The sequence below is a fragment of the Brachyhypopomus gauderio genome, chromosome 20 (genome assembly GCF_052324685.1).
Source record: "Brachyhypopomus gauderio isolate BG-103 chromosome 20, BGAUD_0.2, whole genome shotgun sequence".
Lineage (NCBI taxonomy): Eukaryota > Metazoa > Chordata > Actinopteri > Gymnotiformes > Hypopomidae > Brachyhypopomus > Brachyhypopomus gauderio.
This window is the reverse complement of record NC_135230.1, coordinates 615,440-640,714: the sequence shown is the minus strand read 5'-3', so window position 1 is coordinate 640,714 and position 25,275 is coordinate 615,440. Positions and strand designations below refer to the sequence as shown.

At 45.7% G+C, this 25,275-nt stretch overlaps 2 protein-coding genes across 2 annotated transcripts; one reads left to right on the top strand and one right to left on the bottom strand.

Annotated features, from left to right (window-relative positions):
- Positions 1–693: 693 nt before the first annotated feature.
- sp6 (Sp6 transcription factor) lies at positions 694–10,385 on the bottom strand. The gene is made up of 2 exons (XM_076983041.1): positions 10,043–10,385; positions 694–2,736 (listed from the first exon to the last, which is right to left on the bottom strand). Exon 2 carries the CDS (start codon positions 2,548–2,550, stop codon positions 1,645–1,647), a length of 906 nt encoding a protein of 301 aa, XP_076839156.1. The 5' UTR covers positions 2,551–2,736; positions 10,043–10,385; the 3' UTR covers positions 694–1,644.
- A 5,412-nt stretch (positions 10,386–15,797) lies between these two features.
- Positions 15,798–24,349, top strand: cdc37 (cell division cycle 37 homolog (S. cerevisiae)). Its single transcript, XM_076982679.1, has 8 exons — positions 15,798–16,113; positions 19,910–20,191; positions 20,334–20,439; positions 20,597–20,712; positions 21,234–21,356; positions 21,579–21,761; positions 22,869–22,940; positions 23,026–24,349. Exons 1-8 carry the CDS (start codon positions 16,006–16,008, stop codon positions 23,200–23,202), a joined length of 1,167 nt encoding a protein of 388 aa, XP_076838794.1. The 5' UTR covers positions 15,798–16,005; the 3' UTR covers positions 23,203–24,349.
- Positions 24,350–25,275: the final 926 nt, after the last annotated feature.

Genomic DNA, 25,275 nt, shown 5'->3' with positions numbered 1-25,275 from the left:
GCTGCATCCTTGGGCACCCCCATGCAGTTAGAATGGTACATTCGACTATGACGTTCATAGTCCACTAGGGGGTATAGTCGACTATAGTCGAATCAGCGACTATTACAAGTCACCCCTAATAGATGTTACTGAACTAATCATATCCAATAACCAAAAAGTAATCAGACCCCCATGTCATCACATAACTCTTAGAAGTCCATTTAAGTATAGTCAATAGATTATTTAAACAAATGCAAAGAAATAAATAAGACACTTTACTCAATTTTATTTTTATTCACAAGAAAGTCTTAACAGAGTCTTAACAAAGGAATCAAAACTCATCACCTAATGTTGACTTTGAATTCTAATTACTGAACTACAAAAATTACCTCACGGTTGATGAAATTATTATTATTATTGTTAATTAATTATTCATACAGCAGCACAGAAGATGACATTTGCTGCAGAGTGGAGACAAACACAAATAAAAGTCCCTTTTAGTATTTTTCATCTACACATACGAAAGTGCACAATTATATCATATTGAAGGCAATATTAATAAAATAGTAGCTGCACATATTTATAATCTTTTACTTGACAAATATTTCAACTGCTAACATGTTTGCAAAACTTTATAAAAAAGTTTCTTTTTAAACCTAATGATCTTTTTTACTTTATCAAAAAACTATCTCCCACTAATAACTGTATGTTCTAATGAATCTTGAACTAATTATATGAACCCTAAGATGTGCAGCCATGTTTGTGTATTAAAGCAGCTATGAACTAATAATTTATTGTAAGAAATAAAGTTTTAAAATATTCTAATAAGGTCACTGCCCCTGACCCTCCCTCGGGCTGTCCTATGTATAGTATGTCTGCACTATGTCTCTTGTCTTGTTGGTGTTTGTGTATTTAGTGTGATTTAGTGTCACATTTAATATGAAAACCAGAACTACCAGGGAGTAGTAATACCAGTCCATTATTGATCCTGGTAAATCACACTACATTATTGATCTTGGTAAATGGATGGAATTATCTCAACATCCTGTGGGATCTGTGTGCAGAAATATCCCATCTTTATGAAAACAACCTACACAAATGGGTGAGTGGCTGGGTTCGATCATGACAATCACAGCCTGTTATCTTACCCATCCTACAAAACACGATAAGTGCCACGATCAGCTTCACAATTTTAGAATTATCATGTTCCACTTCAGTTCATCTGAACATTTATTCTTCCATCAATTTGCCTTCTAAAAAGTGTGTGTGTGTGTGTGTGTGTGTGTGTGTGTGTGTGTGTGTGTGTGTGTGTGTGTGTGATAATTCACCACTAGTGAATGGTGTTCCTCAGTAAAGTGGTGTACAGCAGAAAAATTATGGAAAATTACAGTGGTGTTAAGCAGTAATATCAGCAGTAATGTGGTGTTCAGCAGTAATATCTGCAGTAAGGTGGTGTTCAGTAGTAATATCAGCAGTAAGATGGTGTTCAGTAGTAAAATCAGCAGTAAGGTGGTGTTCAGTAATATCAGCAGTAAGGTGGTGTTCAGTAATATCAGCTGTAAGGTGGTGTTCAGTAATATCAGCAGTAAGGTGGTGTTCAGTAGTAATATCAGCAGTAAGGTGGTGTTCAGCGGTAGGTGGTGTTCAGGATATACGAGGGCGCAGTTAGCTACTGTGTGCTGTCCCCTCGTCTGTGCTCATCTCCGCTTCGCTCTTCAGATGTAGCACAGACGGAGTATCTGTACAAGCTGCACCATCGGCGCTCAGCACAGGTGAGACACGCCCCCTGCTCTGCTCCTCGGGGGGTTGGCATGGCGACTCGTGCACACGCATGTGTTTGGCCAGGTGGTCGGAGCGCATGAAAACACGAGGACACACGCTGCAGCTGAAGCGTTTGGTGCCGGTGTGCGTCTGCAGGTGGCGCTGCAGCTCGTCGGAGCGTGTGAAACGTTTCCCACAGAACAGCCAGTTGCAGACGAAGGGCCTGTCGCCGCTGTGCCAGCGCAGGTGGGCCTTCAGGTGTGACGTCTTGGCGTACGCCTTCCCGCATCCGGGGATGTGGCAGTTGTGCAGGTGTTTGCGCTTGTCGTCTTCGCCCGCCGAGGTCCCGAGCGACTCGGCGCTCAGGCAGTTCGGACAGCGGCAGGCGGTCTGGCCGGGAGCTCTGCTGCCGGAGCGGCGGCCCGGTTTAAGCCGCCCGGAGCCGCTCACGCCCTCCTGTGGCTCCTCCAGAGAGAAGGAGGCGGAGGAGCCGGACGGCTGCATGATGTCGGGCGCCAACGGCTCCATTTTGAAGTTGTCAGGGGTGTAGATTGGAGATGGGTGGGGAGACGGCGTGAGACAGCACATCTGGGCCTCAGGGTTATAGGAGCTGACTGAGGGTTGCAGGCCCATCGGACCACCCTGGCCCATACCTCCACCTCCACCCACACCTCCGAGTCCTGCTGCCCCCTGCAGATCCATCCAACCACCTCCAGCTCCACCATGAAGGTCCCACCAGCCAGACATACCCACCTCCTCCGGGACCCCAGGGGGCGCTGCACGCAACCACGGCTCATAGGGGTGTGCCATGTAGGGTGAGTATGGGTTATAGTGTGTGTTTGCGTTCGTGTCTGTGAATGAAAATGAGGGATGGAGAGAGAGAGAGAGAGAGAGAGAGAGAGAGAGAAAGAGAGAGAGAGAGAGAGCAGCCTGATTTATTTGGGTGAGCAGGTGTGTTTCAGCACATGGCTGGAGATCTGGACGTCCCCAGGAATTCTGTGGAGGAAGAGAGAGACTTGTTTGAAAACCACCACCAAGCAGTTGCACACTACAAAAATGTTTGTACAAACCTTTAGGTAATTTACCACTGTCAGGATGTCTTTCATTATAGAATGTTGTAAAATATAACACAACCATTTTTGTATTTTTTTGCAGTAGTCCGGATGTGGAAGAAAAAATTTACATTTGTAAATAATCTAGTATATTTCACATTGTCTGTGGTTTGTGAACGTATCTCAGCTGAAGCACCTCTGCACATGGCTTAGGTGTGGAACAGGCGTGTAATAATTTACTGCATTATAGACCAATTAACAAGATACCAATTAACAAGATAGTTTTTATAGTTTCCAAGATATATATTCATACTTTAACCCCAATTATTTGAATGTTTAAGGGTTCTCATGGATACATTCACAGACACTCTCTCAGACACACATAGGTGTTATAGCAAAACGGTTTTCTCTTGTGTGGACAAAGTGTCTCTTAATTGCATTCCAGGAGTAAGGAGTGTGAGACTCAAAACTCCCTCTAGTGGACACAGCAAGGAGGTGTTACTTCAAAGATTCATGTTGACGAATAGATTCAACCGTAAAGGCACACACAAAAGCATTAATACACACACACACACACACACACACACACACACACTCACACACACACACACAGTCATTTACTGACAACAGTGTCCTTCCCTAAAGCTCTACTTGCTCATTCCCATAGCGATTGTGCCCCCCAAACACATAACGTGAAGACAGACATAAAAACATGTCCAGACACGGTATCTCAGACACACACACACACGTGCCCACACACACACACACACACACACACACACACACACGTGCCCACACACACGTGCCCACACACACATACACACACACACACACACACACACACACACGTGCCCACACACACATACACACACACACACACACACACACGTGCCCACACACACAGTGTGACATGCTCCCCAACAGAGCCGCTCTACAGTGAGTGATTTATCACAGAATTTGTATAGTTTTAAATGTATATGTGATCTTCATATATTCAATGCATGCAGATATGCAATTTTGTGTGTGTGTATGTGTGTGTGTGTGTGTGTGTGTGTGTGTGTGTGTGTGTGTGTGTGTGTGTATTTATAGGTTTAGATACAACTGGAGCTGTAAAGACCTGCTGACAGCTTTAGCCCTACTCCTGAGTTAGGGGGTGGAAGAGCGAGAGAGAGAGAGAGAGAGAGAGAGAGAGAGAGAGAGAGAGAGAGAGAGAGAGAGAGCAAGAGTGGGAGGGAGTGGAGAGAGGGATGGAGGGAGACAGACTGGAAGAGAAAGGGTAAGAGATAGGGAGAAAGAGACTGAAAGAGGGAGTGAGATGGACAGAGTGGGGGAGTGGGAGGAAATGAGACAGTATAGGAGAGATAGGGGAGGGAGAGAAAGAGTGGGAGCGAGAGAGAGAGAGAGAGAGAGAGAGGGAGGGAGAGAGAGACAGTATAGGAGAGATAGGGGAGGGAGAGAAAGAGTGGGATAGAGAGAGAGAGAGAGAGAGAGAGAGAGAGGGAGGGAGAGAGAGACAGTATAGGAGAGATAGGGGAGGGAGAGAAAGAGTGGGATAGAGAGAGAGAGAGAGAGAGAGAGAGAGAGAGAGGGAGGGAGAGAGAGACAGTATAGGAGAGATAGGGGAGGGAGAGAAAGAGTGGGAGAGAGAGAGAGAGGGAGGGAGAGAGAGAGATAGTATAGGAGAGATAGGGGAGGGAGAGAAAGAGTGGGAGAGAGAGAGAGAGGGAGGGAGAGAGAGAGATAGTATAGGAGAGATAGGGGAGGGAGAGAGTGGGAGAGAGAGAGAGAGAGAGAGGGAGAGAGAGAGACAGTATAGGAGAGATAGGGGAGGGAGAGAGTGGGAGAGAGGGAGGGAGAGAGAGAGAGAGAGAGAGAGAGAGAGAGGGAGAGAGGGAGAGAGACAGTATAGGAGAGATAGAGGAGGGAGAGAGGGATAGAGGGAGGGAGAGAGGGAGAGAGACAGTATAGGAGAGATAGGGGAGGGAGAGAGAGGGAGAATGGGAATGGAACAGAGAAAGAAAAAGAGAGGAAGGAAGAAAGTGGGAGAGAGGGGGAGAGGGAAGGAGAGAGAGGGAAAGAGAGAGAGGGAGAGGGACAGAGAGAGAGAGGGAGAAAGAGAAGGGGAGAGGGAAAGAGAGAGGTGGGGAGAGTTGAATGAGATCTGAGAGGTAATGGTTCCAGGATTCATTTGTATGTCTGTGTTAAGATGTTCTGGCAGACAGTTAAACCTGTTTGTTTAATAAATCACACACACACACACACACACACACACACACACATATTTGTTGTGATTGTTAATGTTTCCTGTGAGGCTGTGTGTGTGTCTATTTATGTGTGTATGTATGTGTGTGTGTGTGTGTGTGTGTGTGTGTGTGTGTGTGTGTGTGTGTGTGTGTGTGTGTGTGTGTGTGGTCGCTGAGGAACATGAGAATTAGTGTTCACTCGCAACAGAAATGTTGGCACTTAATCTTTTTAAGACAGAACAGCATAGGAGATCCTGTACACATACACAGTGTAGTTACAGACATGAGTGTGTGTGTGTGTGTGTGTGTGTGTGTGTGTGTGTGTGTGTGTGTTAGGGTTAAAGTGTTAGGGCAGAATCTGTTCCTGGACATACAGGCACAAACCTGCCACAGTGGAATTATGATCAAAATTGCATAAACAATAAACAAAAAGAATAAACCCAGAAACATATGGGCATTTCCCCCAACTACACTAATATTTCATTAATGCTAGAATGATGACCTACACTAACGTTGAAACACTGATCTTAACGTTGTAATCTTAAAGCAGTAAAGCTGACCTTAACCATGGGCTAAAATGGTCTTAAGGAACATTAAGGCATTTGTAAACGATGAGTAAAATATACCACTGATATTAAATATACAGACACTACACAGTCGTGTATACATCGTTGATATATTCAGTAATGCCTCTTAAGACAGTAATATATGTAACTGTTCAGACACATACTGTATACCACTGTGCTAGAGAATTGTACCATGATAAGTGTGATGTCCACACAGTATGTATGTGTGTCTGTGTCTGTGTGTGCATGTGTGTGTGTGTGTGTGTGAGAGAGAGAGAGAGAGAGAGAGAGAGAGAGAGAGAGAGAGAGAGAGAGAGAGAGAGAGAGAGAGAGAGATACACTGATACACTATAATTATTCCTCAACCCAAAGTCCCAACATAAGCAGGAAGGAAGCACCCTGCTGATCCTGTCTGGTCTACAGAAACTAAACCAAATAAAACCCCAGCACTGACCTTCACACATTAAACCCAACACTGACCTTCATACATTAAACCCAGCACTGACCTTCACACATTAAACCCAGCACTGACCTTCACACATTAAACCCCAGCACTGACGCTCACACATTAAACCCCAGCACTGACGCTCACACATTAAACCCCAGCACTGACCTTCACACATTAAACCCAACACTGACCTTCATACATTAAACCCAGCACTGACCTTCACACATTAAACCCAGCACTGACCTTCACATATTAAACCCAGCACTGACCTTCACACATTAAACCCAGCACTGACGCTCACACATTAAACCCCAGCACTGACCTTCATACATTAAACCCAGCACTGACCTTCACACATTAAACCCAGCACTTACCTTCATACATTAAACCCAGCACTGACCTTCACACATTAAACCCAACACTAACCTTCACACATTAAACCCCAGCACTGACCTTCACACATTAAACCCAACACTGACCTTCACACATTAAACCCCAGCACTGACCTTCACACATTAAACACAGCACTGACCTTCACACATTAAACCCAACACTGACCTTCACACATTAAACCCCAGCACTGACCTTCACACATTAAACCCAACACTGACCTTCACACATTAAACCCCAGCACTGACCTTCACACATTAAACCCAGCACTGACCTTCACACATTAAACCCAGCACTGACCTTCACACAATAAACCCCAGCACTGACTCTCATACATTAAACCCAGCACTGACCTTCACACATTAAACCCCAGCACTGACCTTCACACATTAAACCCCAGCACTGACCTTCACACATTAAACCCAGCACTGACGCTCACACATTAAACCCAGCACTGACTCTCACACATTAAACCCAGCACTGACTCTCATACATTAAACCCAACACTGACTCTCATACATTAAACCCAGCACTGACCTTCACACATTAAACCCCAGCACTGACGCTCACACATTAAACCCAGCACTGACTCTCATACATTAAACCCAACACTGACTCTCATACATTAAACCCAGCACTGACCTTCACACATTAAATCCCAGCACTGACGCTCACACATTAAACCCCAGCACTGATGCTCACACATTAAACCCAGCACTGACTCTCATACATTAAACCCAGCACTGACGCTCACACATTAAACCCAGCACTGACGCTCACACATTAAACCCAACACTGACCCTCATACATTAAACCCAACACTGACCCTCATACATTAAACCCAACACTGACTCTCATACATTAAACCCAACACTGACTCTCATACATTAAACCCAGCACTGACTCTCATACATTAAACCCAGTGCCCGACTCTCATACATTAAACCCAGCACTGACTATCATACATTAAGCCCAGCACTGACTCTCATACATTAAAGCCCAGCACTGACTCTCATACATTAAACCCAGTGCCCGACTCTCATACATTAAACCCAGCACTGACTCTCATACATTAAACCCCAGCACTGACTCTCATACATTAAACCCAGTGCCCGACTCTCACACATTAAACCCAGCACTGACGCTCACACACTGACCCTCAGCCATTAAACCCAGCACTGACCCTTATACACTAAACCTCAGCGCTGACCCTCACACATTAAACCCCAGTGACCCTCACACAATAAACCCCAGTAATGACCCTAATACACTAAATCCCAGCACTGACCCTCATACACTAAACTACAGCAGTGATCCTCAAACACTAAAGCCTAACACTGGCACACTTAACCCTAATAACAGTCTCACACACTAAACCCCAGCACTGATCCTCATACACTAAACCCCAGCACTGATCCTCATACACTAAACCCCAGCACTGATCCTCACACACTAAACCCCAGCACTGATCCTCACACACTAAACCCCAGCACTGATCCTCACACACTGATCCCTGGCATTTGCCATCAAATACCAAAACTATCCATCAAAGATCCATGGGAAAACACATCAGAGAATAAATTCTAATTAAATGACTGAACCAATTACTTATTTAATCAAATGAGATTGAGATAATTGTTCATTTTGGAGCTTATACATTTTAAGAATGAAAATATTTCACATCTCACACCTCTGACATCTACCATTTCACCCCTAACCCAGCCTAACTCAACACAGTAAGCCCAACCTAATCTAGCACCCTGAACTAAACACTCCCACATTAACGCCTGATCTTAACAATACAAGTCTAACACCCCGAACCAAACACTCCCACCGTAACAAAGATCCAACAGACTCACAATAAGACCTCCTTACGTCTTACACACACTTACAAAGTGATTATAACTTATAGCTAATGTGAATGAGAGTGAGTGAGTGAGTGTGTGTGAGTGTGTGTGTGTGTGTGTGTGTGTGTGTGTGTGTGTGTGTGTGTGTGTGTGTGTGTGTGTGTGTGTGTGTGTGTGTGTGTGTGAGTGAGTGAGTGTGTGACTGTGTGTGTGTGTGTGTGTGTAAGTGATTGTGTGAATGTGAGTGAGTGAGTGAGTGAGTGAGTGTGTGAGTGAGTGAGTGAGTGAGTGAGTGTGTGACTGTGTGTGAGTAAATGACTGAGTTTGTGACTGAGTGTGTGTGTGTGTAAGTGAGTGTGTGAATGTGAGCAAGTGAGTGAGTGAGTGAGTGAGTGAGTGAGTGAGTGAGTGAGTGAGAGCGTGTGTGGTCTCTCTGTGTAGATGAAGGCCTGTGTGTAAAACTCTTCAACAGAGTAACAGGTACTCAATAAAACTGTTCAAAAGAGTAACTCATACTCAACATTGAAATGATCAACTCAGACTAAACCATATTCAATAAAAATCCTCAACAGAGGATGAGCAGAATAGCTCTATGAATCTTGGTGTATTTTCAGTGGTCTTCCTAAGAAGCAGTGATACAGAGCTCGAGCTCTACCGAGCAGGAAGTGTCCATAAGCAGTCAGGAAGTCATCATGCCTTCAGTTCAGACCAGTTTGATCCGGCAGACATTAGATCATAAGATTCAACAAGTGCAGTTTTAACTAGCAGGATCTGGATGAAGCTGTGTGTGTGTGTGTGTGTGTGTGTGTGTGTGTGTGTGTGTGTGTGTGTGTGTGTGTGTGTGTGTGTGTGTGTGTGTGTGTGTGTGTGTAAAGGTAGTAAAAATTTCAGTGTAGTACACAAGGTTTCCAGAGAAACAGGATGTTTCAGACAGAGGTCCTTCATCAGCTGGGTAACCAAATTGCTTCGTTCATTCTAGGAGGTGAAACCAGTTTAACTGTGAAACTATTTTCACGTCCTAGGACACCAGACACACCAAACACTGTTGAAGGATCTCTGTCTTAAATGCGTTTCCTTTCGAAATCTTGTGCAACATAACATACTGAAATTTTTACTAGCTTTAAATATTAAGCTACATAGTTAGACAGTTAGCACATCATTTGATGATCATTTTGGCTTGTATGTTTCTGTTCTGAGTCTATCCCAACGCTTCTCAGAGGCGACAACAGACTCACAGTAATTTGTCATGTTCATAGAGAAAGGAAGTGGATAGTCTGATATGTTGCTCTGGATTTTACTACTGGAACAATGTGGGATGTAACACACAAATACATACAACCAACACAAAACACAATCAACACAAATACACACGAACATCGAATAACATGTCCATAAACGTATGCAAAAATCACCAAACATACACGAACGTACACAAACATACACAAACATACACAAACGTACACAAACATACACAAACATACACAAACATCACCAAACATACATGAACGTACACAAACATCACCAAACATACGCAAAGGTACACAAACAACACAATTACACACATACAACTCAAATACACAAAAACATCAAACAATAAACATCACCAAGCATACGCAAACATCACCAAACATACACAATTGTACATGAATCTCTCCTACTGAACACTTACTGTGTTTTGCATGCTAAACTTCATTAAAACAGATGAACATTTAAAATAGATTCATCTTCAAATGTATGGTAATGAAACAGATTTTACCTGTTGAAGAAGAGCACTGTTCAGTGTGTGAGGTTGTTCAGTGAAATAATGCAGTCACACTTCAGCGTGGTAGTCCGACCCTTCTCCTGGTCCCTGTGTGCTGGTGTGGGCAGGTTCTCCTGGTCCCTGTGTGCTGGTGTGGGCAGGTATGCGTGCACAGCTGCTGGAGTTTATGACAGGACGTCTTTACTCACCAGCCACACCTTTCTTGAAGCACACAGCCCAGTCTTTGAAGATGACAGAGAGCCCCTTCTGAACACTTACTCTCCTGTACTGAACACTTACACTCCCCTACTGAACACTTACACTCCTGTACTGAACACTTACTCTCCCCTACTGAACAACACCCCCCATCACATCACTGTTAATAATTTGAACTCTATTCACAATTCTACATGTACATCGTCCCCCCTCATATCCATCACATCACTAATTAATTAATTAATTGCACAAATAATTTTTTCTGGCAGGCAGGTTGCTTTCTGTGTTCAATATTTTCCTTTAACGGTTTAACGGTATAACTCAGCACAGTAATGTTTTTGAATGTCTGATAATAAATACCAAACCCTAAATATTGTAGCCTAAGCCCAATCTTAATCCTAATCCTAACCCTAACCCTAATGTTATTAAAAATAGTTTGAGATATTGCATTCCTATTTACACCTATTGAATTCGACAGTTTTAAAAGACAAAAGGATTTTAATGCAGACACACAGAAGGACAGAGACACAGAAGGACAGAGACACAGAGAGAGGGGTAGTAAACATCAAAGAAACAAAACTGATCAGGAATCAGTGTGTCTGCTCAGTCACCAGAACACACAGGACTGTTAGTTTTGTGATCTCTTCTCTGTCTCTCTCTCTCTCTCTCTCTCTCTCTCTCTCTCTCTCTCTCACACACACATACACACACACACACACACACACACCTCTCACTTGTCTCAACATGTCACTTGAAAACCTCAAGCCACCTTAGACAGTCAGGAAACAATTTCCTCTCTCCCTCTCTCTCTCTCTCTTTCCCTCCCTCCCGCACTATCCCCTCCCTCTCCCTTCTCTCTCTCCACCCCCTTCTCAATCTCTCACTGTCTCAGCCCCCCCACCCCTCCCACATCTTAAAGACACTGAGACAGTACATTTTCTAATCACACTTAGTACACTTATATTCAACTTTACTGCTTTAGAAACATAGTATTTGCCAGGCCTACTGTCCCCACCATTGTGTAAAACCATTTGTGAGTTTCCTCACACACAGAGTGAGTTTCCTCACACACACAGAGTGAGGACAGTGTTTCCTCACACACAGAGTGAGGACAGTTTCCTCACACACAGACAGAATACACACACCCACTACTGCTATTACTTTTATTAGGGAGGCCATTTGACTTTTTATATGCGTATAAAAATATGTAAATACTGCTTAAGCAAACCATTTACCCCAGTAACCAAAAGGAAAGATTTTTTGATAGAGCAAGCTAGCTCACTGATCCTAAACATTAATGTTTATAACAGTTAGGATAACAAACATAACCCTAACACACTTGTATAAATCCACACATGTGCAGTTACCTTATAGTGCAGCATGAAATAACCCAACATTAACACCAGTACTAGTGCTAGTTCACACTAACTATGCTAAGAAGCAAGGTTGAGGTTAGCAGGTTTGGGTTAGCAGATTAGCAGTGGCTAAAGCTTTATGTAACTTCCTTTCTTTACATTCCCAAACAGACAGCTGCTCAACGCCACATTTCCTCTGCCCTGTTTGCCACTGGAAATCCACAAATCCTACTGGCGGACACACACACACACACACACACACACACACACACACACACACACACAGACATCCTCGCTGGGGCGCCCTGTGTTTAGTATTGGGAGTCAGTCATTTTAGTGAGCAGGGCTTTGATTGTAGTGCACACCTGTATTTTCAGGTAGACACTTCCTCCCTGGCCCCGCCCCTTGCCTTTGATTCTTAAGGATCTCTGGCGCCTCTGTTACTGAGTGTCCGACTGGTTTAGAGTGCACGCACACACAAAACATGCACACAAACACACACACACACAGACACGCACACAAACACACACACACAGACACACACTCTTCATAGAACTCAACAAGTTGTCTGTGTATGTGTACTTGTGTCTGAAATTATGTTTCATCCTATACAAACATAACACATAACACACTGAAATATATTTTCATAAAAATAAAATAGTAGGCCTATTGAAAAACTAGAAATACTTATTTAAATCTAACAGCAAAACAAATCTAACAAACACAAAATGTGCAAAATCACTGTGAGGGAACAGACTTGTAAGTGTGGAGTTCACTGACTGACCAAAACATACAAATACAATATGTAAATACAAAGCATTCTTAATTATATGTCTGTAAATAAGTAGATTATATGCTACTGCATGGCCTGGGTTATACTGGTGGCTATTTCAGAATGTCTCACCGCCTGGAAAATGTGGAAAAACACGCATGTCCACCAGCTCCACCTAGTGATCAAATTCAGCAACTTTCTCTGAGATACTGACTGATTTGTTTTGATTTATACTGTATTGATCCCTTTAGTATGTGTCCTTCAGGTGATGTATACTGTATTGATCCCTTTAGTATGTGTCCTTCAGGTGATGTATACTGTATTGATCCCTTTAGTAGGTGTCCTTCAGGTGATGTATACTGTATTGACCCCTTTAGTAGGTGTCCTTCAGGTGATGTATACTGTATTGATCCCTTTAGTAGATGTCCTTCAGGTGATGTATACTGTATTGATCCCTTTAGTAGGTGTCCTTCAGGTGATGTATACTGTATTGATCCCTTTAGTATGTGTCCTTCAGGTGATGTATACTGTATTGTTTCCTTTAGTATGTGTCCTTCAGGTGATGTATACTGTATTGACCCCTTTAGTAGGTGTCCTTCAGGTGATGTATACTGTATTGATCCCTTTAGTATGTGTCCTTCAGGTGATGTATACTGTATTGTTTCCTTTAGTATGTGTCCTTCAGGTGATGTATACTGTATTGACCCCTTTAGTAGGTGTTCTTCAGGTGATGTATACTTTATTGACCCCTTTAGTATGTGTCCTTCAGGTGATGTATACTTTATTGACCCCTTTAGTATGTGTCCTTCAGGTGATGTATACTGTATTAATCCCTTTACTAGGTGTCATTCAGGTGATGTATACTGTATTGACCCCTTTAGTATGTGTCCTTCAGGTGATGTATACTTTATTGACCCCTTTAGTATGTGTCCTTCAGGTGATGTATACTGTATTGACCCCTTTAGTAGGTGTCCTTCAGGTGATGTATACTGTATTGACCCCTTTAGTATGTGTCCTTCAGGTGATGTATACTGTATTAATCCCTTTAGTAGGTGTCATTCAGGTGATGTATACTGTATTGACCCCTTTAGTATGTGTCCTTCAGGTGATGTATACTGTATTGATCCCTTTAGTATGTGTCCTTCAGGTGATGTATACTGTATTGATCCCTTTAGTAGGTGTCCTTCAGGTGATGTATACTGTATTGATCCCTTTAGTATGTGTCCTTCAGGTGATGTATACTTTATTGATCCCTTTAGTATGTGTCCGTCAGGTGATGTATACTGTATTGATCCCTTTAGTATGTGTCCTTCAGGGAAATTATGGCTATTTAAAAGTCTAAAAGTTAATCGCAAACTTATTTCTGAAGCCTCACCTGCCTTTAAATCACAAATTTGAAAATGGAACTACAACACATTTCTCCAAACACTTCCCAGTACTTTCTTGTATGTTTTTCCCTACATCCTTAAACAAATACATCACTACAGACCCAAACACATTACAGTGGACCCAAACACGTCACTACAGACCCAAACACATCACAGTGGACCCAAACACGTTACTACAGACCCAAACACATCACAGTGGACCCAAACACTTCACAGTGGACCCAAACACGTCACTACAGACCCAAACACATCACAGTGGACCCAAACACATCACAGTAGACCCAAACACGTCACTACAGACCCAAACACATCACAGTGGACCCAAACACGTTACTACAGACCCAAACACATCACAGTGGACCCAAACACGTCACTACAGACCCCAACACATCACAGTGGACCCAAACACGTCACTACAGACCCAAACACATCACAGTGGACTCAAACACGTCACTACAGACCCAAACACATCACAGTGGACCCAAACACATCACAGTAGACCCAAACACGTCACTACAGACCCAAACACATCACAGTGGACCCAAACACGTTACTACAGACCCAAACACATCACAGTGGACCCAAACACATCACAGTGGACCCAAACACGTTACTACAGACCCAAACACATCACAGTGGACCCAAACACATCACAGTGGAACCAAACACGTCACTACAGACCCAAACACATCACAGTGGACCCAAACACATCACAGTGGACCCAAACACATTACTACAGACCCAAACACATCACAGTGGACCCAAACACGTCACTACAGACCCCAACACATCACAGTGGACCCAAACACGTCACTACAGACCCAAACACATCACAGTGGACTCAAACACGTCACTACAGACCCAAACACATCACAGTGGACCCAAACACATCACAGTAGACCCAAACACGTCACTACAGACCCAAACACATCACAGTGGACCCAAACACGTTACTACAGACCCAAACACATCACAGTGGACCCAAACACATCACAGTGGACCCAAACACGTTACTACAGACCCAAACACATCACAGTGGACCCAAACACATCACAGTGGAACCAAACACGTCACTACAGACCCAAACACATCACAGTGGACCCAAACACATCACAGTGGACCCAAACACATTACTACAGACCCAAACACATCACAGTGGACCCAAACACATCACAGTGGACCCAAACACGTTACTACAGACCCAAACACATCACAGTGGACCCTGGGTGCAGAGCCCTGTGTGCTGCTGTGGTCAAGCCCAAATGCTGGTTAGGCTCTGCACCCTGGTCTGCATTATCTAGGGTTAGGGGTTAGGGTTAGGGTTTAGGGTTAGGGTGCAAGCAGTACTAGAACTGACAGCCTGAATCTGCCAAAGGGATCTTATCTACCTTATTTGAGTGGTCCCTCTAGTGGCGGAAACCTGAAATATCTGCCTCCCTTACGTCTGCCATGTTCTCATACTGATGAGTGCTTAGTGGTCCACAGCCATAAACTCAACAAAGGAGTGTGTGTGTGTGAGAGAGTGTGTGTGTGTGTGTGAGAGAGTGTGTGTGTGTGTGTATGTGTTTATGTATGTATGTGTGTGTATGGTGTGGGTGTTTATGTATGTGTGTGTATGTATGTGTGTGTGTGAGTGTGTTTATGTATGTGTGTGTATGGTGTGGGTGTTTATGTATGTGTGTGTGCATGTGTGTGACAGTCCAGTAGCAGTGTGTAGCTGTGCCCCTCAACATCACTGTGTTCTGTATCAAAGAATGTATTACAGACAAGCTCATTACAACATCTGCTCTTAATAAACTGTTTCGTTCTTCCAGATGACGTTAAACGCGTATTATCACTTATTGCGTTCACATTTTGCAACACTGAGATAGTCTGAGAAACTGTTGCTTTCATGTGTACCCCTATAAATCTCTAAGGTATCGTTCAGAAATAATGTGAGGTCATTCTGTCTGTTACTATGCCGCGTGCCTAGCGCGCGTGCACAACGCTGCCGTTTAAAATGTTTTTGTCGCGTCAGGTTCGACGCAGGGTGATGAGGTCATAGCGGAAGTGAGTGAGTTTTCCAGACTCTTCTACAGTAAGCGGTGGTCCAGTTGAACCATTACCCGACCAGGCGGCTCGTTTCTGAACAACAGCTCGTCCATTCCAGCAGCGGCGGTGCGGGTCGTGATTGATTTGGCTGTCGGTACTTTGGGTTCACCTGAGTTTTGAGCCTTTGGGGCTTTATCGCACTGCAAAAGCACAGAAATGACGACCATCGACTACAGCGTGTGGGACCACATAGAGGTGTCGGACGACGAGGACGATACACACCCCAACATCGACACACCGAGCCTGTTCCGCTGGAGACACCAGGTACACACACACACACACTCACCCCAGCATTAACACACACTCACCCCAGCATTAACACACACACACTCACCCCAGCATTAACACACACACACTCACCCCAGCATTAACACACACACACTCACCCCAGCATTAACACACACACACTCACCCCAGCATTAACACACACACTCACCCCAGCATTAACACACACACTCACCCCAGCATTAACACACACACTCACCCCAGCATTAACACACACACACACTCACCCCAGCATTAACACACACACACACACACTCACCCCAGCATTAACACACACACACTCACCCCAGCATTAACACACACACACTCACCCCAGCATTAACACACACACACACACTCACCCCAGCATTAACACACACACACACACACTCACCCCAGCATTAACACACACACACACACACACACACTCACCCCAGCATTAACACACACACACACACTCACCCCAGCATTAACACACACACACACACTCACCCCAGCATTAACACACACACACACACTCACCCCAGCATTAACACACACACACACACTCACCCCAGCATTAACACACACACACACACACTCACCCCAGCATTAACACACACACACACACACACTCACCCCAGCATTAACACACACTCACCCCAGCATTAACACACACTCACCCCAGCATTAACACACACTCACCCCAGCATTAACACACACTCACCCCAGCATTAACACACACTCACCCCAGCATTAACACCCACTCACCCCAGCATCAACACACACACACACACACTCACCCCAGCATCAACACACACACACACACACTCACCCCAGCATCAACACACACACACACACACACTCACCCCAGCATCAACACACACACACACTCACCCCAGCATTAAATCAAATCAAATATATTTGTATAGCGCTTTTCACAACATATGTTGTCACAAAGCGCTTAACACACACACCCCCCCACACACACACCCCAGCATTAACACACGCGCACACACACACACACACACCCCAGCATTAACACATGCGCACACACACTCACCCCAGCATTAACACACTCACCCCAGCATTAACACACTCACCCCAGCATTAACACACTCACCCCAGCATTAACACACTCACCCCAGCATTAACACACTCACCCCAGCATTAACACACACACCCCAGCATTAACACACACACACACACACCCCAACATTAACACACACACACACACCCCAGCATTAACACACACACACACACACCCCAGCATTAACACACACACACACACACCCCAGCATTAACACACACACACACACACACCCCAGCATTAACACACACACACACACACCCCAGCATTAACACACACACACACACACACCCCAGCATTAACACACACACACACACACCCCAGCATTAACACACACACACACACACCCCAGCATTAACACACACACACCCCAGCATTAACACACACACACCCCAGCATTAACACACACACACACACACCCCAGCATTAACACACACACACACACACACCCCAGCATTAACACACACACACACACACCCCAGCATTAACACACACACACACACCCCAGCATTAACACACACACACACACACACCCCAGCATTAACACACACACCCACACACCCCAGCATTAACACACACACACCCACACACCCCAGCATTAACACACACACCCACACACCCCAGCATTAACACACACACCCACACACCCCAGCATTAACACACACACACACACACACCAGCATTAACACACACACACACACACACCAGCATTAACACACACACACACACACCAGCATTAACACACACACACACACACCCCAGCATTAACACACACACACACACACCCCAGCATTAACACACACACACCCCAGCATTAACACACACACACCCCAGCATTAACACACACACACACACCCCAGCATTAACACACACACACCCCAGCATTAACACACACACACACACCCCAGCATTAACACACACACACACACCCCAGCATTAACACACACACACACACCCCAGCATTAACACACACACACACACCCCAGCATTAACACACACACACACACACACACCCCAGCATTAACACACACACACACACACACCCCAGCATTAACACACTGGGTTTGTTCAGGTAACATCAAACATGAGCTGCAGGCACTTTTATCCCCTCGTGCGCTCGCTAACTCATATTAGCCGGCTGCTAGCCAGCTGGCAATGTTAGCATATTTTCCAACAAACTGACCGTGTGAAACGTTGCTCGCTTATTTGGCGATTATTATTAAGTTATTTAAAGTACATGTAAAAGGTTAAACTATCGGTACGAGTAAACGATTTAGCTGTTATTGTGGTTGAGTCCAGACAAAGTACATACAGCTAGCTAATTAGTTAGCACGCTAGTTAGGCACCTTGACTCCTAGCCAGACTCACGCCAGTAACGTTGTCCTTTTATTTGCCAAAATTACATATTAAAATATATCATGAAGTCGTTATGTTCCGTTAGTTTGGCCGGTGTGTTTTTCTGGGGCGTTTCCTGTCTCAAGCCTGCATGTATTTGTTTGGCTTGCTGGGTGTCCTTTTACCAGTTCTGTGAGTTTATGTAAAGAGGCAGTTACGAGTCGCCCCAACCTGAACCGAGCCCCCTGAACACCACTACTACCTGAACCGAGCCCCCTGAACACCACTACTACCTGAACCGAGCCCCCTGAACACCACTACTACCTGAACCGAGCCCCCTGAACACCACCACTACCTGAACCGAGCCCCCTGAACACCACCACTACCTGAACCGAGCCCCCTGAACACCACCACAACCTGAACCGAGCCCCCTGAACACCACCACTACCTGAACCGAGCCCCCTGAACACCACCACTACCTGAACCGAGCCCCCTGAACACCACCACTACCTGAACCGAGCCCCCTGAACACCACCACTACCTGAACCGAGCCCCCTGAACACCACCCCTACCTGAACCGAGCCCCCTGAACACCACCCCTACCTGAACCGAGCCCCCTGAACACCACCACTACCTGAACCGAGCCCCCTGAACACCACCACTACCTGAACCGAGCCCCCTGAACACCACCACCACCTGAACCGAGCCCCCTGAACACCACCACCACCTGAACCGAGCCCCCTGAACACCACCACCACCTGAACCGAGCCCCCTGAACACCACCACTACACATCCTACCACATACTGTATAGATCAAATCAAAGTTTATTTGTATAGCGCTTTTCACAACACATGTTGTCACAAAGCGCTTTACAGGATTTACAAGGTTAACAATACTATGGGTCCAGAACCCTAATGATCAAGCCAAAGGCGACAGTGGCGAGGAAAAACTCCCTATGATGGTGGGGAATAGGAAGAAACCTCGGGAGGCTTGATATTGTCACTGTAAATGTATAGGGCATTTTCACCCAGTTTGTACTGTATACTAGTCACTGTAGTAGTGTGTGTTATAATATCCACTTTGAGACAAACACAAACCATAGTACGAGGTCACTGTGTGAATGTTTCTGCCACTAACACATGGTGCAGTACACCATCATGGCTTTGATTGTGTATTGGAGTATTTGGCAGAAGTTGTGCATCCACTATCTTTTGCATTCAGAAAAAACAATTTTGTTTGCATTTGGTATATTGATTTGGCGTCCAGTCAGTACATGAGTAGTATGTAGTGATATGGAGTAGTATGTAGTGATATGTAGTAGTATGTAGGCTAGTAGCCCAATTTGAGCAAAACCTATATTTCCCACGCCCTTTTAAAACACTACCTTTCAGGCTCGGGTGGAGCGGATGGAGGCCTTTCAGAAGAAAGGGGATGAGCTTGAGAAGAACCTATCAGAGAGCAGGAGGAAGCTGGTGGAGGCTCAGAGGAAGGTGCAGGAGTTGGCACAGGCCTCCACAGAAGAGTCCAAGCGGGAGCTGGAGGCAGCGCGGGCCCAGGAGAAACAGCTGCGCAGGGAGGAGAGGAGCTGCGAGAAGAAGCTGGAGGACTACCGTCGAGACGAGAAGAAGCAGCCCTGGAACGTGGACACACTCAGCAGAGATGGCTTCAGCAAGGTGAGCTGACCAGGTCTCCCAGCGGAGAAACACACGGTGCTCCATTACAGCAAAGAGTGCAGCTACTCAAGAGTCCTCTCCCTCACTCGTCCTCGCACTCCTGGCCGCCCGTGCTCACTCCAGCCCCTTCTGGCTTTAACAGAGTGTGGTGAACGTGAAGTCTGAGGTGACGGAGGACACTGAGGAGGAGAAAGAGCAGAAACACAAGACCTTTGTGGAGAAATATGAAAAACAGATAAAGCACTTCGGTAAGAGACTTGTTTGTTTACATGTGTGTGGGATATTTCTAAAGGTTAACTGGTTATTTAGCTCTAGGTATTTAACCATTAAAAAAGTGAGGTGTGTGTGTGTGTGTGTGTGTGTGTGTGTGTGTGTGTGTGTGTGTGTGTGTGTGCGTGTGTGCAGGAATGCTGCGACGCTGGGATGACAGTCAGAAGTATCTGTCTGATCACCCTCACCTGGTGTGTGAGGAAACTGCAAACTACCTGGTCATCATGTGCATTGACTTGGAGGTTGAGGAGGTACAACACGGAGCTGCTACACACACTGTGTGTGTGTTTCAGGAACATGCCCTCCTCTGTGTGTGTGTGTGTGTGTGTTTCAGGAACATGCCCTCTTCTGTGTGTGTGTGTGTGTTTCAGGAACATGCCCTCCTCTGTGTGTGTGTGTGTGTGTGTGTGTTTCAGGAACATGCCCTCCTGTGTGTGTGTGTGTGTGTGTGTGTGTGTGTGTGTGTGTTTCAGGAACATGCCCTCCTCTGTGTGTGTGTGTGTGTTTCAGGAACATGCCCTCCTCTGTGTGTGTGTGTGTGTGTGTTTCAGGAACATGCCCTCCTCTGTGTGTGTGTGTTTCAGGAACATGCCCTCCTCTGTGTGTGTGTGTGTTTCAGGAACACGCCCTCCTCTGTGTGTGTGTGTGTGTGTGTGTGTGTGTGTGTGTGTGTGTGTGTGTGTGTGTGTGTGTGTGTGTGTGTGTGTGTTTCAGAAACATGCCCTCCTGTGTGTGTGTTTCAGAAACATGCCCTCCTGTGTGTGTGTTTCAGAAACATGCCCTCATGGAGCAGGTGGCACATCAGACAATTGTGATGCAGTTTATTCTGGAGCTGGCCAAGAGTCTGAAGGTGGATCCTCGTGGTTGCTTCCGTCAGTTCTTCACCAAGATCAAGGTGAGTTTTTCCTCAAACCCTTAGAGATGCTCCAGCCTCAGAAGGTTAGTTTACGTTAACCTCCTGGTTAGGGAAGCGTTGAGCTGGGTAGGCAGTCATAGGCTGTTGGGCTAGGGCTGGCCACCACTCTGGGCATGTGTGTACCACAGCCCCCTAGTGATCACTAGTGTGATCACTTTTTTACTGCTGTATGCAGGTTTTCATGGTGTTTGTGTGTCTCAGACAGCAGATCAGCAGTACCAGGATGCCTTCAACGATGAGCTGGAGTCGTTTAAGGAGCGTGTCCGTGGCAGAGCGAAGATACGCATTGAGAAGGCCATGAAGGAGTACGAGGAGGAGGAGAAGCAAAAGCGTCTTGGCCCGGGCGGTCTGGACCCAGTGGAGGTCTACGACTCACTGCCCCTGGTAAAGCCTAACCTGACCCAGTGGAGGTCTACGACTCACTGCCCCTGGTAAAGCCTAACCTGACCCAGTGGAGGTCTACGACTCACTGCCCCTGGTAAAGCCTAACCTGACCCAGTGTAGGTCTACGACTCACTGCCCCTGGTAAAGCCTGACCTGACCCAGTGTAGGTCTACGACTCACTGCCCCTGGTAAAGCCTGACCTGACCCAGTGTAGGTCTACGACTCACTGCCCCTGGTAAAGCCTGACCTGACCCAGTGTATGTCTACATCTCGCTGCCCCTGGTAAAGCCTAACCTGACCCAGTGTAGGTCTACATCTCACTGCCCCTGGTAATGACCTGACCCAGTGGAGGTCTACATCTCACTGCCCCTGGTAAAGCCTGACCTGACCCAGTGTAGGTCTACGACTCACTGCCCCTGGTAAAGCCTGACCTGACCCAGTGTATGTCTACATCTCGCTGCCCCTGGTAAAGCCTAACCTGACCCAGTGTATGTCTACATCTCACTGCCCCTGGTAATGACCTGACCCAGTGGAGGTCTACATCTCACTGCCCCTGGTAAAGCCTGACCTGACCCAGTGGAGGTCTATGACTCGCTGCCCCTGGTAAAGCCTGACCTGACCCAGTGTATGTCTACATCTCACTGCCCCTGGTAAAGCCTGACCTGACCCAGTGTATGTCTACGACTCACTGCCCCTGGTAAAGCCTGACCTGACCCAGTGTAGGTCTACATCTCGCTGCCCCTGGTAAAGCCTGACCTGACCCAGTGTAGGTCTACATCTGACTGCCCCTGGTAAAGCCTGACCAGACCCAGTGGAGGTCTACATCTCGCTGCCCCTGGTAAAGCCTGACCTGACCCAGTGTATGTCTACGACTCACTGCCCCTGGTAAAGCCAGACCTGACCCAGTGTAGGTCTACATCTGACTGCCCCTGGTAAAGCCTGACCTGACCCAGTCATCTGGTGTTCAGATGTGGTGTATTACTCCACTTCCTTGTATCACTTTTGCCATCACCTCAAAATGAACTGCATGCACTATTGGTCCCAACAAAATTCTTAAACTTTTAGAACAACTTTGGTGTTTGGTGATTGGTGTCCTTTTTTAAACAGGAAATGCAGAAGTGCTTTGATGAAAAAGATGTTCAGATGCTTCAGGAAGCCATCAGTAAAATGGACCCCACGGTGAGTCTGAGGGGCTGTGAGACAGACTGTCACTTTTATTACAGTGTGCTGTGGTGTGGGACTGATGTGGTGTGTCTGTGAGCAGGAGGCCAAGCTCCATATGAAGCGTTGCATTGACTCCGGCCTGTGGGTGCCCAACACTCAGACAGATGAAGAGGTAGAGAAAGAGGAGGAGCCTCAGGTGAAAGAGGAGGAGCCTCAGGTGAAAGAGGAGGAGCCTCAGTATGAGGAACTGAAGACTGGAAATTCGGAAGCCAAATGAACACTGTTCCTCAACAAGACCCCAACAGCCAAGCACCTCCCCCCAATAAAGCCAGACACACCCCCTTCAAAACTATTTCTTCCTCCTTAACCTCCCCCCCTCCCCTAGCTTACATTTGTTCCTGACTGGGTGGTAATGTGGAGTACGCACACACGTGTGTTCCACTCTTCTGTGTCTGTCGACTCTTGGTTTTGACTTTTTTTTTACTTAAAGGGTTAGATTTCAGGCAGCATTAGAGTTTAAATTTGTCAATGGGCACAGGATTTTGGAACAGAACGGTGAGAAAGATTAGAAGTTTTTGATAGCCATGACACAGATTATCTGTTGATGTAGAAGGATCCCCCTTAAGTGCGTGTTCCAGTGCACACGTATGTCTGCAAGCCTGCTGGTGACGTCAGGCACATGTGCTAATATCCCAGAGCTAACATACATGATTCACCATGTGGTAAGGACTGAGATGGGCCAGAGCTTAATGCTGGTCCAGAAACGACCCCCAACTACCACAGCTCTGGGGTGCCAGGCCCAGCCTCGGTGTAGTATGACTCTCTTCTCTCTGTGCTTCTGTGTTGCTGTTGAAGTTTTGTTCTGTTCTCTCCCTCAATGGTCCGTTTTCTCCTCCCCACTTATTCGCTTGCTGATTGAGTGATTAGGATCAACATGCAGAAAATAAATCCAGTAAGTGGTGTGTGCTGATGCCTTTCAGATAAAGCTGTTTTAGTTATGGACAGAAACCACACTTTGTGATTGGCTGACCGAGAGAAACCACACTATGTGATTGGCTGATGTACAAAGTGAAATACTAATTTCCCTTGGCGCATGATGCCCCCTGCTGTTAAATAGAGAGAAGTGAGCTTGCAAGAACCCTAGTTACACTGATGAGAGTTCTGCATCCGAACCACTGGAGTGGTTAAGTGAGGACACTGTTAAATACAGCGATGTTCACCTGAGATGTTTTCAGCGTCCCCATTCCTGCAGGGTCCATGTATGCAAGTGCGCTGATTGGTTAATCTGGCAGACATCTCTGCCACCCTGCAGCCAGTCAGAGTTGAGTGATTGGTTTTCTCTGGCCAGATGTTCATGTATAGGTTCATACTTCTTTATTGTATTTTTACTTGTGTTGCTAAGTAAAAGCTCTGCTGTGAACATGCTGCTGTGTGTGCTCTTTAGCTCTGTTTCACAAAGTACTGAAGGTCACATCCTTATTACTGATAATCTTTTCTATTTGGCTTTATTGACATTACACCAATTCAAGGTTGTACAGTATAAGGAAACAGACTGCTTCTCCAGTGCTGCGTAAATGGACAAAGACACAGACATAAATTATACAGAGTACAATTACACAAGCACTCGGGCAAAAATGCAGAATATAAAACTACAAAAAATGTACAAGGTGTTTAGTGTCCAAACCTTGGAAGAGGATGTGAGTAGAATTACACATTTAAATATGAATATAAATATAGCGCAAATTGTAAATGTGCAGACCTAAAGAGTGAAGATTCTTTAAGGAGGTCCATAGAGAGAAGGTCCATACAGTTCTATAAGCTCATGGAGCTCTGGTGATGAACTGGGATTGTGTGTGTTGTGTGGGTGTTGCTGGTGTTACCAGTTTGACCAGTGAATAAAAACTTCACTCTGGTGATTCTGGCTCAAGTGCTCCAGTGTTTCTCCCAATGTCTGAGGCTGAAACAGGAAGTGTGAGGGGTGAGTGTGTGTGGTGTGAGTGTGTGAGAGGTCCAGGGGAGAGTTTGCTTCCTTCTCCATCTCTTGTAGATGTCCTGCATGGTGGGAAGACAGCTCTCCTCTCCACAGTGGAACAGCAGAAGATGCAGAGGAACTACATGAAGGTTCTTTTCATTAGCTGAATCAGTTTACCCTGGACGATGACCCCGGTTTCCCTGGCGTCCCTCCTCTACTCCCCATTATTATCTTATAATTTTCTTAAAGGTTTTAGAATTCATTGGACTTCATTTGCAGTGCGCAGCCTCTTAAGAAACCATAACCTTTGACCTTAACCCTTTGACCTTGTAACAAACTTAAATTAGATTGTAATACATTCTGACTCAGGGGAACATG

What these genes read in the sequence shown, in the direction of transcription:
- sp6 (XM_076983041.1), bottom strand. Translation starts at nt 2,550, where the DNA reads ATGGCACACCCCTATGAGCCGTGGTTGCGTGCAGCGCCCCCTGGGGTC.
- cdc37 (XM_076982679.1), top strand. Translation starts at nt 16,006, where the DNA reads ATGACGACCATCGACTACAGCGTGTGGGACCACATAGAGGTGTCGGAC. An exon ending in AAAACAGATAAAGCACTTCG is followed by an intron (nt 20,440 to 20,596) that starts GTAAGAGACTTG and finishes GCGTGTGTGCAG; the next exon opens with GAATGCTGCGACGCTGGGAT. An exon ending in AGTTCTTCACCAAGATCAAG is followed by an intron (nt 21,357 to 21,578) that starts GTGAGTTTTTCC and finishes TGTGTGTCTCAG; the next exon opens with ACAGCAGATCAGCAGTACCA.